Source organism: Cryptosporidium ubiquitum (genome assembly GCF_001865345.1).
Source record: "Cryptosporidium ubiquitum isolate 39726 chromosome Unknown contig_7, whole genome shotgun sequence".
Taxonomy (NCBI): Eukaryota; Apicomplexa; class Conoidasida; order Eucoccidiorida; family Cryptosporidiidae; genus Cryptosporidium; species Cryptosporidium ubiquitum.
Window position 1 is genome coordinate 310729 of NW_021639830.1, and position 15135 is coordinate 325863.

Below are 15135 nucleotides of genomic sequence, written 5' to 3' on the forward strand. Positions count from 1 at the left end.
GGCGCCCATATAGGACGAGTTTGTCCATTGGTGACGGAATTGGGGCGAAAGGGGAAATTACAGAAAAAGTTTGGCATTTCTCACCGGTAAATACAAGTTGCAAATAATAGTTGATTGAAGAAAAGAACTAGGAAGGATGGCTGATGAGAACACAAATTCAGTGAATGAGTCAGTTTCAGAACAATACAAAATTAAAGGAAATGAGTCTTTTAAATCAGGCAAGTATAACGAAGCTATTGAATATTATACATTGGCCATAAAGACTTCACAGGCCTCAAATGAAGCTCAAGATAAAAATTTGCACATTTACTATTCTAACAGAGCACTATGCCACATTAGGCTTGAAAACTTTGGCTCAGCTATTGAGGATGCTGGGGAAAGTATTAAATGCTACCCGAGTTTTTCAAAAGCATATTATAGAAGAGGTATCGCATATTTTAATCTACTTAAATATTCTCTTGCGAGAAAGGATTTTATGATGGTTTTAAATTTGACTGAGAATGACAGAGATGCACAGTCGAAGATTCAAATTTGTACCAAACTAATTAAACAAGAAAAGTTTATGAATGCAATTTCAACAGATAGATCAAAGTTGGTACATGAGACTCTAGATTTTAGTGCCCCAGGCTTTGTTGTTCCTGATGAATATTCAGGACCTCATTATATTTCTTTGGCAGATAATTCAAAAAATACTCAATCAGGTAATGAAAATAACTTTCGATCTAGAGAATTTGTCATACCAAAAACCTTAGACAGTTCTCTGATTAGAGAGTCGTTTGTGACGGAACTGATCGACTTTTTGAAGAATCCAGAGAACAGATTACATAGGAGATATGCATATATGATTGTTTATGATTTAATACAAGTACTTAAAGAGGTTGCTCCCAAACCACTTGTTAGAATTAATATTGGTAAACAAGAACATATTACTGTATGTGGAGATATTCATGGTCAATTCTTTGATCTTTTGAATATTTTTGATATTAATGGCTTACCTTCTGTAAATAATGGATATTTATTTAATGGAGATTTTGTAGATAGAGGGTCATTTTCTGTTGAAGTTATTCTTGTGCTTTTTACTCTGAAAATTATGTACCCATATCATGTGCATTTAGCTAGAGGTAATCATGAAACAAAGAATTTGAATAAATTGTATGGTTTTGAAGGGGAAGTCTTGGCAAAATATGACTCTGGTCTTTATGATTTGATTAGTGAGGCATTTTGTTTTCTTCCTTTGGCCCATGTTATTAATGATAAAGTTTTTGTAGTTCATGGAGGTCTTTGTTCGGAAGACAATGTAAAACTTAATGATATTGAGCAACTTTATACTAGATGTGAACCAGCTGATTCCGGTTTTATGTCTTCATTACTTTGGTCTGACCCACAACAAAAAGAAGGAAGGTCTCCTTCTCCTAGAGGAGTTGGGTGCAATTTTGGGCCAGATGTGACACTCAATTTTCTCAAAACTAATAATTTGGATTATATTATTAGAAGTCATGAAGTTAAACAGGAAGGTTATAGTGTTGACCATGATGGAAAGTGTATTACAGTTTTTTCTGCACCCAATTACTGTGATTCAATGGGTAACAAAGGCGCATTTATCAAGATACATGAATACGATCTTAAGCCCAATTTTGTTCAGTTTTATGCTGTTCCACATCCACCAGTTCCAGCAATGAAATATGCAAATTCTATGCTTTCATATGGAATGTAATTTATTGATTTAATGTCGATATTACCAACTCTTTAATATTTTTAGACACAAAATAGACTATATACGATTAATGATTATTTGAAACTAGATTTCTACTAATAGGTGAATGAGTACTGTTTATTAATATATTGTTTAATTGTCTGGGCACCCAATTAAAATTATAATTCAAACATATTACTGAATAGAATCATCTATAGGCCCCAGAAAGTCACTACTCATTTCTGCCACGGCCGACAAAGTCTCATTATTAACTCCCCTTAGCCTAAGTCTAACCTGAGTATTTTGCTTGATTTGAGTTTGAGTCTTTGTATCTATATATACTCTGCTGTTTTGGCCGTCAATCCCACTTTTGTAGACCATATTCTCAGGTAAAGCTGATTGGCTTACAAAAACTCTTTTTAGAGGACCACAGTCTACAATAACACCCAGTTCATTAACACTTTCAACAACCCCATCCACGACTTCTCCCTTTATTGGGCGATAAACAATAGCCTGATATTTCACTGGCACAATTATCAACCCTGTACTATCCTGTACTCTGCCAGGCTGCTTCAAAATAATCTTTATCACACAAACAACGTACCCATAAGGTGGTGCTCGCTGGCCTTCAACCTAGCATGGAGTAATTATTCAAATTTGCTAAAAAATTTATTAACGTACCTGACTTCTTAAAATGTCATCTATATATTCATTATATCTTGGGCCAAGCTGACTTGGCTTAACAGATATATTTCTCCAAAGCTCCACAAAGAAAAACATAGTTCTTGTTGTCTTTCTATTCAAATCTGCCTTTAATCTCGATACCTTAGAACACTCAGTCTTTAAAAAATCAGAGTTGGGCGCGCTCCTTTTGGCGCCGAGTTGTTTATTCAATATTTATTGAGGATAGTGAATTATTATGTAGTAAAAGAAAGAAAAAACATAAAGGTATCCAAAAGGGGCCATATTAGTTATTCAAGATGGTCAAGGCTCTTGCACTTGAGCTCTTAGAATTTCTTTACAATGAGCTTATGAAAAGGCCGGAAGAAGGAGTCTATAGTGGGGAAGTTTTAGAACAACATGCATGTAGTGTGCTTGCAAATTTGCATGCAAGTAAAGACCCATTCGGTATTTACCGTCAAGAGTTGGTTTCCCAAGATGATCGAACAAGAAGATCAAACAACCCACTAAGCCATGTAATACGTAGATTGAATGAGGAAATATTCGCAATCACAACGACTTTCAGTTATCCAATTTTATTAACTCCCAAACTTTACATAATATGTATATCATTATTAAGTGAATTATCTTTAGGGCGACTCTCCCCTCTATTTTTGGAAACTTATGATGGCCATGTGGACAAATTTGAGAAAGTATTCAGGCCATTAATGCTGGAATTGTTTATCAGGAAAGCCCCTTGGTGGATATTAGCAAAAAATATAAAGTATTTGATAGAAAATATAAGTTCCGGAGTTGTTGCGTTCATGTGCGATAACAAAATAAGTGCGGAATTTCAGGAGTTGAACACTGTTCTTGGTCTTGAGGTGAGAAATTTAGAATTGTTAAATTTCTTACCATTATTTTTTACTAGCTTTGAATCTTTAAAAAAAGGGATACTAGAAGGTAGATATTCATTTAATTTGAACTTAGTCAAAGAAAAAAACAGGATAAATACTAAAAGAACCTCAAATCTTGTTAATCTGGGCGCAATAATTGATAGTTCCAAGATAGTTGAAAGTCTTATTACCTCCAAAAAAAACGAAAAGGCAACTCCAGCTGAAAAGGAAAATCGAGTTTTGGATACTTTCGCATTGACAAGAGTCAGCATTGCAGCTTTTTTTAGATTTCTCAGTAAATTTGGAATTGAGTCTGGCAAGAAAGAATTTGCAAAATTTGAATTAGATTTTAATTATGTTATTAATGCATTTGAAGTAGCTGCTGCAACTTTACTTTCAGGCACTGAGATGTTTAATTTGAGTGTAAAAGAAGGTAATTCTCAAGAACTTGATGTAGAGTATAAACCAAACCAACGATCAATTTCTCAAGAAATATTTGAACTAGATGGAAGTAAATCAAATGATATTTTTACTTTGGTAAACAAGGCAAATAAATATTTACCATTTCATTTTCTTCATATTCAAATTGTTTCTGGGCTAAGAAATTTACTTATAAACTTGAATAAGTTAAAAGGCTCAAACCAAGTATTTGGAAATTTCTCAGGTTTAAACGATTTAATCATTGCCTATATAATGAGGATGTTAAATCAAATAGAAAAAATTATCGAGGTACAAAACTTAAAATCTATTATAGAAGATCAAGAAAATTCTAAATTTTCTAATTCAAAATTCAATAGGTATTTGGAATTGATTCCTTCTGAGACTATTTTCTTGATTGAAGAAATGACAAATTATTATGAACCATGCAAATCTGTATTTAAAAAAAAGTTACTGGATGTTCACATTTCCCAATTGAAAAATAGTAAGAAAAAAGTTTCTTCATTTTTCATGATTACATTTACACAAGTTTTGAAAGATGGAATTAGTAATAACTTAGATTACGACTTACTCACGGAATCTTGGGATCGTATTTTTGGAGAAATCGTTTTCCCAAGTTTATTGGACACATATACAATTGATTTATTCATATCAATGATTTCAAACACAGATATTCTCAATAGTTTATCTAGAATTAACATGGAATCCTTTCTAGGCAAGTATTTGGGAGTTTTTACAAGGATTTTGGCTTATCATCCAGATTTATCGGCCAAATACATTATTACATTTATTATGAATTGTATAAAAAACTTAAAAGATCAAATGCCAAATTTTCAATGGTTAAGTAGTTGGACAAAAATTGTTTTGAGTGTCATTTGTATGCCTTTAATGACTTTTTTCCCACAAAAAGTCAATTGCGATGTTAATGATTTCAAAGTAGCTATTGGGTCCATTAAACCTAATAACAAAATTTTTAAATACCTCTCAATTTTGGTTTATCCCAAGATATATGCAGAAAACAGAAAAAAGGGCAAGACAGATTTAATGCAGATCATATCTGATTTTTCAACTAACCTTTTGTTAGTGTCAATATATAATTCAAATTACACAGGAAACAAAAGAATACATACTACTGCAGTTTTGAATGTTTGTAATAAAATGCTTGATTTGTTAATTAATGATTTGATTGACTCACTAGAAGATTATAAAAGTTGTATTGAGAATAAATGTTTGAATTTTGATGAGCCGGTGATTAGTATAGAGAAGAGTAATATTGCCAAGTTAATTTCTGCATTAATAAAGGTGTTTCCCTATTTATTTCATCAAGGGGCAAAATACTCCCAGGAAATATACGAAAATATCGTGAAAATTATTACTTTTATTATTACTAAATTTAATGAATTACTCTTTCACAATGAGGTTTTTGAAGTTGTTTTAAACTTACTAAATTTTGATTTTCATTCGAATATAATTTCTCCAATTTGTTGGATAATTGGAGAAGTCTTTATTTCACAAATTAACAATAACCTGCTTGATGAACACGAAAAAAAGATACTTAGGTTAATTGATAGTTTAAAGTTGTTAATAGAAGGATGCTCTTTGAAATGCACAGAAGTTTATAATGAATTGAATAAGAGAAACAGTAACTTGAAAGCTGAGACAGAATCAAATAATGGTGTTAATGATGAAGCTAACAGTGAATGTTCAAATTCTTCATATTCTTCATTCTTATCCGACTCTTCTGTTGAGATTGATCATGTTGTGTCGGAAGATGAACTTAAAGAGAGCGTTGATCATTTTATATCTACAAGCAACGGATTTACTGGGGAAGAAATATCAACAGGATATGGTGGCTATTTTGAAAATAACAAGTATAATAGCGAGAATATGTGTAAGACAGTGGCTGAATTTTTGGAAGAAGATGATATGAAAGATGTTAATAAATACTTGGATAATATTTACCTGGTTGAAGCTATTATATCAACTTTATGTAAGATTGGACTGAGTTGTAAGCAATCAAAGTCGAATATAACCATTTTATTGGAAATGTATCTGAACAAATTTCAAATTGGAAGTTCTGAAAAAGATAATTTCGAAAATGAGAACTTACTTTGCCAAGAAGATCAACTTATACAGTATTCAAGATTCATTGTATCAAATAAAATTAACCTTTGTATTAAATCCTTGAACCAATCATCGGTCTTTTCTACTGCATTAAACAAGCCAACAGAGCCTCTAAGTATGCTATTCTGCAATAGAAGCTTAAGTTCAATTCTGTTCTAAGAGTATACTAAATACCAAGTCAGTTCCCTCCTATAATTACACACCCAACCTTGTATGCATTTCTCAAACCTAATCGGTAATTCGGATTTCAGCACGAAAAAAAACACCCAAGTCCAGTTATTCAAAACAGACAAAACTAAATCTAATAATCTTGATAAAAAAACAGGCTAAAATTTTAATATTAAGACCAATATTACTATTGACATCTATGAATTTTGTAAGATTTGGAACCTTTCCTTTATTATTACCCTAAAATCATAAATTAAGTCTCTTTAGGCAGAAGATTTAGCCTTGGAGGTAGACTTCTTTCCAAAATTCTTAGCTTCAATTAATTGCTTGCGTAGTGTAGAAAATGCTCTGAATTTTTTCTCTTCAGAAGTAATAACATGAGTCTAAAAGAAAAACGATTAATTTAAACCTATGATAAAAATATAAATCATATACTTACCTTAACAGCCAGTGGTTGGGTCTTAACAGGGAAGGCCTTTTCATGGCTAACATTCTTCAAGGCCTTGAACTCCTCTCTGGCAGAGTCGTTCGGAATACCAGCAAAGCCCTTCTTGGTCTTCTTCCCTTTTCTTGGTTGAAGAACAATTCCATTAATATACTTCTTAAGACGGTCAACATTGGTTTGGAAGGTTTCTTCTGACAAGTCAGTTCTTCTATGATCAACAGCAATTCCAATGCTCATTGCTGCCTTCTTGTTAATTCCACATGCTGAGAGCTCCTCAAGAGTGAATCCTCTTCCAAGACGAGTCTTCATGTTGTAACGCTGGGTTGGTGGGTGGACAATTGGTCTCAACATTCCAATAGGTCTAAAACCTGCCTCAGCAACAGCCTTTTGACGAGCAATTCTACGGCTCTGCTTTCTACCTGGCTGGTTATACCACGTCCTGATCCAGCGTTTGAAGTTCTTGTGATAGTGCACATTGGGAATAACGTTGTTATGACGCATCTTTAATCAAGATTCAGGTTTTATTCTTCCACTATATGAATTTATATATGTATATATATATTTGTTTATTTATTTGTCCTTAGACTCCTTTCTGTACTTCTTTCCTGGCAAATATTGGAAGAGAAGCTGATTACCTTTTTGAAAAAAAATCTTTAAGCTTCAAAAAGATGTCTTGATTACGAATTAAAGCAGTCTTTTTACCTTTTTTTTTAAGAAAAATGTTTGGCTCTCTTTTTTTATTATATATATTGTGAAATATTAAATCAAAAATAATAAATACTATTTCACTTTATTATTAATACATAAACATTTTTTTATTTATTAAATATATTAAAATGTATTGCGAGACAGAAATAAACTTTGCCGGTATTTAAATTAATAAATATTTGTTTTTTCTTTGTGCCGCGTCTCGTCTCATAAATATAGGAAAATTAATATTAATCAAAAAAGACGTGCATGGTTTAAGCGCCGTCTCAAGACATATATATTAGAATAATAAATTAATAATATTTATATAAATAACTGTGAAAAATTGTATATAAAGAGAATTAAAGAGGAAGAATATTGCATTAAGAAAAATCGACTTTAATTGAGTTGGTTTATTTTAATTTTTGAATAACATTAATTTTCTGATTCTATATTTAGAGGATGACAATGGAAAGCCGTATGGTCCAGACCTTTGGTCGCAAGAAGAATGCTGTAGCTGTAGCTCTTTGTAGAGAAGGAAAGGGATTGGTTCACTTTAACGGGAAGCCTTTGGACCTTATCCAACCAGAACAACTCAAGGTTAAGGCTTTTGAGCCAATTCTCTTATTGGGAAAGCAGATCTTCTCTGGAGTAGATATTAGAATCAGAGTGTCAGGTGGTGGTTACACATCTCAGGTCTTTGCAATCCGTCAGGCTTTGGCCAAGGCAATTGTTGCTTACACTCAAAAGTTTGTTGATGAGGCAACTAAACAGGAAATAAGAGATATCCTTGTTTCTTATGACCGTTCATTGGTTATTGCTGATCCAAGAAGATGCGAGCCAAAGAAGTTCGGAGGTCCAGGTGCCCGTGCTCGTATTCAAAAGTCATATCGTTAATTGGTGGTGCAGGTGTTATTCAGGTTTGAAGTACCAAAAGTTCCTTCAGGAATTACTTGCAGGGACACCGAATTCAGAAAAGAAGAAAGTGTATATCAACTCAGTCTCTTGCCCCATTACAAAGTGCTACTATATGTATTTACTCATACATGGGTTATATGCTACTAGAGTGAGCTACTACTTTTTACCTTTCAAACTAATCTATAAATTCTTATTTTTGGCCTTAATATTAATCGAATATCGGATTCCTAGACATTTGAGGGAATCTAGGCCTGGCTTTATCCCAAGTATCTAATTAGTATATAAAAGGATATCGATTTTAATACTTAAATTTAATAGGAAGTCTATATCTGTCTTTGTCTAGGCTCTACCACTCTGCGTCTGCGGTTTTAAAATGTTAGTTTAAGACGTCGTGGAGTGAATTTAGGAAGTCCTGATGGGAGATTGTTTGAGAGTTCTTGAACTTATGTTGGACTAGTTCAAGAGCAAATAGTAATTTCTTAATTGGCACTGGGAATCTGAGAGAATCTGAGATTTTTGCTAAAGTATCAGGTGTAAACAGACCATTCTGATAATAGTCTAAAATTCTAGGAACATCTTGTGACTCAACTGAAGGAATTCTGATCGATAGGTTAAATATATCAGCCAAGCCAGAACTGTGAACAAACTCGTACTCAGAGGTAGTTGCAAGAATTAGAAGTTTTCTTCCCTTTGGAGCTCTGTTCTTGATTAGAATCATAATAGTCTGCAGTACTATATTTGAAAATCTGGGACCAATAGCAGTAAAATCCATCAATCTCTCAATATCATCTAGGATTATGCATGATACATCGCTCTTATATGCATCACTAAAAGCCTTTCTCAACTCCTGGCTTCTTGCTGTTTCACTCATTCCCACAAATTGGAGAGGACTCTGCAATTTCGTGAATGGAAATCCTCCTGTAATTGCTACATGGGCAGCTAGGGCTGACTTTCCAGTACCTTTCTCACCATATAACAATACTGCTAAGGTAGAAAGATGCTCATCAGTCTTGATTTGCTCCGAGAGCCTCTTTAAGAGTTCCAAATTCCTCTGTGGCTCGCTGCCCAATCCTATTATTCCTCTAGGCACCAAACTTTGTAACTCATCTTCGTCAGTACCAAATGCAGGGTGTACCTCTTCAAGTGCTGAATCAAAGTCACTTTTACAAACTCTAATATGTTCGGCGTCCAATGGCTTAGTCATATCTCCCATGTCAATATGGCGTTGAAATGCAAACGATGTTGCAGATCTGACTAGTCCTTCCAGTTCAGCACCCGAGAAGTTTGCAGATTCTTCTGCAAGAGTACTTAAGTTAACATCATTTGCAAGTCTTGAACTTTCTCTCATTTGCTTTGTATGAATCTCAAGAATCTCCAGTCTTCCTTGAGAGTCTGGTAGTCCTATCTCAATCTGAACCTCAAAACGCCCGGGTCTTAAAAGTGCTTCGTCCAAAAGATCCAGCCTATTTGTCATACCAATTAACAAAATATTATTAATGCTATTAACTCCATCAATTTTACTTAATAATTGATTAACCACACTATCTCCAACTCCTGTTGAGCCACCGGATCCGGCTCCTCTACTTTTGCAAATAGCATCCAGTTCATCTAGAATAATAATATGTAAGGCAGAAAAGTCTCCTTTTTGACGATATTCATCCTCAGCCTCTTTAAATAGATTTCTAATATTCTCTTCGCTTTGCCCAACGTACTTATTTAGTATTTCAGGTCCATTCACAATTTTTGGTTCTCTAGCTTTTAGAACTTTAGCAATCTGTCGGGCTATCAAAGTCTTCCCTGTACCTGGAGGCCCGTGTAAAATCAATCCCTTAACATGTTGTATCCCTAGTTCCTTAAGTAGCTTTGGCGGAATAACCCTACTTGCAAAAGCTCTTCTGAAAATGACAGAAAACTCATCGTCAAGGCCACCAATACCAATATCCTTAAAGCTGAAATGGTGTCTAAATAAAGTCGGAGCATTTCTGTGATCATTCTGAAATCTGACTGTGCCTGTTTTAGATCCTGTTAACTCCAAGCTTGTCGAATCAATAATCAAGAAATGTGAACTTTTAGGCTCAGAGCGATCTCTCTTATTGCCGTCTGATAATAAGTTATCTAAAGATAAAACATCTTTAACTGTCAATAGCAACAATAGATTCTCTTCCTTATAAAAATATGATATTTTTTGACCATTTGTAACTACTTGATTACGTATATTTTGTAACATACCAGGGATAATCTTATCACCATCTAATAATAGCTGTTGGCTAGAGCCAACAAATAGCTCAACTTCCAGTAAAAGAGTACCGGCAATATTCTTTGCGGCCTCACTACCAGTGGTTCCAAACCCCACAGCCAGTTCAACTTCTATTCTCTCTCTAGATTCAATTTTTGCAAATTGGCGATGTAATCTATTGAGCGCTATTTCTCCGTGAGCAACTCTCTCATCCACCTCGACATTCAAAACTAAATTTTTGACGAGAATTCGAAGTTGTTCAGCAACATTTTGTCTGGAAGAAAGGTTCTTCAAAGTTAAATAGGTTGAAGAATTGACATACGCAAAATTTGTGAATGCAAGTTCTTGTGCCGGCAAATTGCAGGAAACCAAGGAAACTGTCATTTGAACGCCTTCTCCTGCCGAGATATACAAATATTAAAGAAACTTCAATCAGCTCCTTACCCTTTTTTTGGTTTGTCAAATAAATTTCCTTCTAATTTTTTCTTTTTCTTTATTTTACCCACAACTTTAGATAAAAAAATTGCAAAAAAAAGTAGAGGCGCCAATAATTGAGCGCCAGTTTTCATGTCAAGATTGAATTTAATTCTAGTGTATTAAAGGTCAAAACAAAAATCATTACAAATAAAGTAAATTGAGTAAAAAAAGATTTAAATTGATGGAAACATTTGATATAAAACGGTCTTCAGCAACAACACCAGAAACTCTATTAGACGAAAATGAGTATATTAAAGAAAACTATAAAAACTGTGATGTATCAGTATTAGATTTTGAAGGAAAAGAAAAACTGGCTTTTTTAAATCATGACATACTTCTAACAGACTATAGAATAATCTTAGTTAAGGATGCCAAATATTCTGCGCAGAACTCAAAAATACCCAATAGATTTTTGTGTGGTGGATACATTGATATTTCATCTATAATTGTGAACGCAATTTCATCATGTGAAAAAGCTGAAGATATCCCCTATTTATACATCCAAATAGGTAGTCTTGACTTTAATCAAGAAGGTGACGAAGATTCGGAGCAGAGTCAGCATTTTTCTGAAATTAACATTCATTGTTCTGATCACAATGCCGTATATACACTTTTCAATTCGATCTCGGAAACAGCTGCATATATGGAGCAGCTGGATAGCTTATCCGACTCACAGACAAACAATGAATTAACTGATAATTAGTGATCAAACTATATTGTCTTCATATTTACCCGATATAGTTGGGCCATTATGTCTTTACAAACTTCTAGCTTAGTTAGTACCACTAAAGTTCACAAAAATACAAATCATTTATCCTCACTCTAAATATCTCTCTTTTATCAAACATTTTCTAAATTTTTAAAAATTTAAACTATTTAAATATGTATTTCTAACTTACTATTTCATTTAATTTTGATTATATATTATTTCAAATGGCGCCATGATCTTCAAAGATAATAATGCATGTAAAGTATTTTAAATACAAATATATTAAATATTTATAAGATAATAGGCCAAAGTACAAATTATTAATTAAAATAAAATTTAAATTTGAATTGTTTGAATTTGACATTTTAAGAGATCATACCAAAATTTGTAGTGGGAAAGTTAGGGATTACTTGGATCTAACAATTACCACTAGTATAGTGAATTAAATCAAGTTAAATCTTTTCCAAGAATGAAAATAGAAATTAATTTTTCTTTATTTTTTTCTTTTCTAATACTAATATCCGGTCTTTCTACCTCTTTGGGTAATATTCATGATCAACTTGACGTCAAATTTAAAACTTTTAATAGTGACCATGATATATTAGAATCTCCAGCCAATTCAGTGCCAAAAACTCGAAGAACAACTGAGGAGATTTCAAGTGATCTGGAATCTTCATTTGATGTGTCGGATTCACTTGATGAATATCATAAAGTTAGAAATACATGTACTGGAATTAGAGAAGATGGGAAAGCAAGAAATAATAAAAAGGCTAAATTAAGAAAAGTGAATGGGCTGGTTGGAAATATGAACTATAGAAAGCAAAAGCGAACAAGCTCTGAGTCCGGAACACCAAGCAAATATTTCTCATTCAGAGGAGCAGAAGAGCATTCAGTCGACGACTTGGACTTAGAAGGTTTGTTTGATTTGGATTACGGAGGAAGAGAAAGAATTACGGAAATCCATAAAATCACACCAAAAGATATCTATGAAGATGAATTTAGGCCAAGAAAGTATGAATATGCAATTGGGGCAACTTCAAGAGATAAGAAGTACGACATACATAGAAAAGAAAAAGATGATGAAATTGTATTAGTTATTACTCCGAAGAACTTTTTCGCTGATAAAAATGGAAAACTTTCATTCCTTCCTAGTTTAGCTTTAAAGATAAACAAGAATTCTAGGCTCTCAACGTTAGTTAAGATGATCCGCAAGCTCATATCTTCTGCTTATCCCGATATTAATATTGAGAGAATTCGTCATTTAGGAACACAAATCATTTTGAATGAAGCACCGCAAACAGTTAAACTCAGTTCATTAAAGATTAGAAATGGAAATGAGATTTCTGTTACATTTAAAAAAATTCCAAAGGATGAAAAATCTGATAATAAATACTATGAAGTTCAAGAGTTGTTTGGAGAAGAGCTTCCAATGACTCCAGAAGGAAAAAGTTTTCTTGAGCTTCCCGATACACCTGCTCAGAAAAATCTCCATTATAACCAAGGCTCCGAGACTAAAGATGTTTTGGAAGATAAGGTATTAATATCTGAAAGGGATGATTCATATAATAACAACTTCATTGCAGAGCCACCTATGGTTGAAATTTTTGACAGTTCTTTGCCCAAAAAGGATGATATGAATGCTGGAGATATATCTGGTGAATTAAAGTCTGATTATCTTGGAAGTATTCAATTTGATCATGTTCCTTTTGAGAACTTAGAGAGTGAATCTTATGATCAAAAAAATCTTCAGGGATATAAATTCTTAATTGGGAGTGACGAAATGGACAATATATACGAAGAAAGAGCAGTGGAAGCTGAGAAAGAAGCTTCCAATCAAAATATGAATGACCCATCTTCAAATATTGAGCTGAATAATTGCAATTATAAAGTAAACTTTAAACAAATAACAGTACCGGCATCTAATTTTACTAGTGAAATTGGAAACAGTTTTTCTAAAAACATTTTAGTTCGAAATGTCACATTCAAAGAATTAGAACCATGCAAGTTGGAAACTCTAATAACAGAAATTAATAAAATACTAAAATCCATAAACCAAAACTATTCTATTGTCGGATTGGAACATATTCCATCAAAAAGAGAGCTTCTGAGTCTTTCAAAAGGGAAAGAAACACATCATCTTTTAGATCTCGAAATAATCAAGGGTGATGAATTTAACGCTTTTTCAATACTCAATTCAAAACCAGAATATGGTTCTATGAAAAATATCAGTGATGAAGATGATTTCATACTTGTCACAACTGACCCAATAGAAAAAAAACTTTTAGCAGACAAATGCCAACTCTACATGACTATTTTTGTTGATAACACATTATTTTATGGAGAAGAAGGCCAACCTAATTCTGAAGAATCCTTCAATATTAATCAAAACTTGGTTAAAGGGGGGAAAAAATACCTTAAAGCAGTAAATGTATGTACTCAAAGTTATATTTCTATCAAAAAAGTACTAGAAAAGATTAAGAGTATTATGAAAATAGATCCATCTTCTAAAGGAATCTTCATATGTGGAGATAAAATCGTTGATTCTCTTAGCAATTTACCAGTTTCATTTATTGAATCAGAAACTTGTGTTCTTCGATATGATTCATAATTAGGTCTTTCTCTATATTAGAACTTTGAATTCAGCCTTTCAATTTATTAATATAATATTATTATAATAATTATATAAATTATTTATCTACCCATTTGCTCTCAAAAATTGAATATCTCTTTTCATGGGCTGGTCCCACACAACAAGTTCATACAATCGTAATATTCAACTGAACAACCATATCTTTTACAACCAACCATACAAAAGTCCTTCGAATATTGTGAGCATTGAGTCATACACGAAACTGGAATACTTGAAACCCCTGCAACTGGAGGTCTGTTTACATTGCATGCTCTTCCGCAGGTTTTTATAAAGTACATACTTAATGTGAGGGCGCATTGTCCACTACTATTAAATTCATAATTACCGAGGGTGGAATCCGAAGATATTAAGGATAAAGGAGCAGGTAAGAAGCCCAAATTGAATTTGAGGTTTCTTTTTTGTTTGTGAATAAGTAGATATTCCGTAAGCATTACACATGAGGAAACCACTAATTCCGAGTCTCTATCATCGAGACTCTTGAGATTTTTTGCAGTTGAACAAATATCATCATTGTAAGCTAGATTAAAAACATCAGGTTTCTCTTGTTTGAGAGCCTCTGTTTTTGAACAAAGCATTCCCAATTCTAAAAGAGCAACCAAAGATTGACAGCAGTTCTAAAAAAAATTGGGTTTTTTTGTTAGCTTTAAATTAAAAATAATAATCATAGGCTTAACTTACTGGAGAAGGCTTCAAAGTTGTTTCAGGAATTTTCAGCTCCTCACACCTTTTTTCGATAAATTTCAAGGTGGAACTTATTAAAAGATCTTTAACACGCTTTGATTATAAAATGACATTTTGAATTAAAAAAACCATTATAAATAATGCTTAACAATAACTTACTGAGCCAGGGTCATTTCTTTTGTGACTACCATGGTGAGTTGTATTTCTGTGGTTCATTTCCTCTGAGAAAAATAATTTATTTCATATATTTTTGGATTCACAGTAAAATAAAACAAATTAAAAAATTTTTCACCAAATGATATTTTTAAAAAATTTCTTACCAGCCATTCTAATAGTTTCAGATTTGATGTATT

The 15135-nt window shown here is 32.9% G+C and overlaps 9 protein-coding genes across 9 annotated transcripts; 5 read left to right on the forward strand and 4 right to left on the reverse strand.

The window, feature by feature from the left end:
- Positions 1 to 136: 136 nt before the first annotated feature.
- cubi_00675 (phosphoprotein phosphatase related protein) lies at positions 137 to 1714 on the forward strand (the record flags this gene model as incomplete). The annotated part of the gene is made up of 1 exon (XM_029017688.1): positions 137 to 1714. One exon carries the CDS (start codon positions 137 to 139, stop codon positions 1712 to 1714), a length of 1578 nt encoding a protein of 525 aa, XP_028873486.1.
- Positions 1715 to 1888: 174 nt separating this feature from the next.
- Positions 1889 to 2473, reverse strand: cubi_00676 (DNA-directed RNA polymerase II; the record flags this gene model as incomplete). Its single annotated transcript, XM_029017689.1, has 2 exons — positions 1889 to 2314; positions 2375 to 2473. 2 exons carry the CDS (start codon positions 2471 to 2473, stop codon positions 1889 to 1891), a joined length of 525 nt encoding a protein of 174 aa, XP_028873487.1.
- Positions 2474 to 2673: 200 nt separating this feature from the next.
- cubi_00677 (uncharacterized protein) lies at positions 2674 to 5970 on the forward strand (the record flags this gene model as incomplete). The annotated part of the gene is made up of 1 exon (XM_029017690.1): positions 2674 to 5970. The coding sequence occupies one exon, from the start codon at positions 2674 to 2676 to the stop codon at positions 5968 to 5970; it is 3297 nt and encodes a 1098-aa protein (XP_028873488.1).
- A 272-nt stretch (positions 5971 to 6242) lies between these two features.
- On the reverse strand, positions 6243 to 6925 carry cubi_00678 (60s ribosomal protein L13; the record flags this gene model as incomplete). Its single annotated transcript, XM_029017691.1, has 2 exons — positions 6243 to 6362; positions 6419 to 6925. The coding sequence occupies 2 exons, from the start codon at positions 6923 to 6925 to the stop codon at positions 6243 to 6245; spliced, it is 627 nt and encodes a 208-aa protein (XP_028873489.1).
- Positions 6926 to 7573: 648 nt separating this feature from the next.
- Positions 7574 to 8303, forward strand: cubi_00679 (40s ribosomal protein S16; the record flags this gene model as incomplete). Its single annotated transcript, XM_029017692.1, has 2 exons — positions 7574 to 7979; positions 8032 to 8303. The coding sequence occupies 2 exons, from the start codon at positions 7574 to 7576 to the stop codon at positions 8301 to 8303; spliced, it is 678 nt and encodes a 225-aa protein (XP_028873490.1).
- Positions 8304 to 8405: 102 nt separating this feature from the next.
- Positions 8406 to 10649, reverse strand: cubi_00680 (N-ethylmaleimide-sensitive factor-like AAA ATPase; the record flags this gene model as incomplete). The annotated part of the gene is made up of 1 exon (XM_029017693.1): positions 8406 to 10649. The coding sequence occupies one exon, from the start codon at positions 10647 to 10649 to the stop codon at positions 8406 to 8408; it is 2244 nt and encodes a 747-aa protein (XP_028873491.1).
- A 274-nt stretch (positions 10650 to 10923) lies between these two features.
- On the forward strand, positions 10924 to 11445 carry cubi_00681 (uncharacterized protein; the record flags this gene model as incomplete). Its single annotated transcript, XM_029017694.1, has 1 exon — positions 10924 to 11445. The coding sequence occupies one exon, from the start codon at positions 10924 to 10926 to the stop codon at positions 11443 to 11445; it is 522 nt and encodes a 173-aa protein (XP_028873492.1).
- Positions 11446 to 11920: 475 nt separating this feature from the next.
- cubi_00682 (uncharacterized protein) lies at positions 11921 to 14059 on the forward strand (the record flags this gene model as incomplete). The annotated part of the gene is made up of 1 exon (XM_029017695.1): positions 11921 to 14059. One exon carries the CDS (start codon positions 11921 to 11923, stop codon positions 14057 to 14059), a length of 2139 nt encoding a protein of 712 aa, XP_028873493.1.
- A 122-nt stretch (positions 14060 to 14181) lies between these two features.
- cubi_00683 (uncharacterized protein) lies at positions 14182 to 14998 on the reverse strand (the record flags this gene model as incomplete). The annotated part of the gene is made up of 3 exons (XM_029017696.1): positions 14182 to 14715; positions 14780 to 14875; positions 14942 to 14998. The coding sequence occupies 3 exons, from the start codon at positions 14996 to 14998 to the stop codon at positions 14182 to 14184; spliced, it is 687 nt and encodes a 228-aa protein (XP_028873494.1).
- Positions 14999 to 15135: the final 137 nt, after the last annotated feature.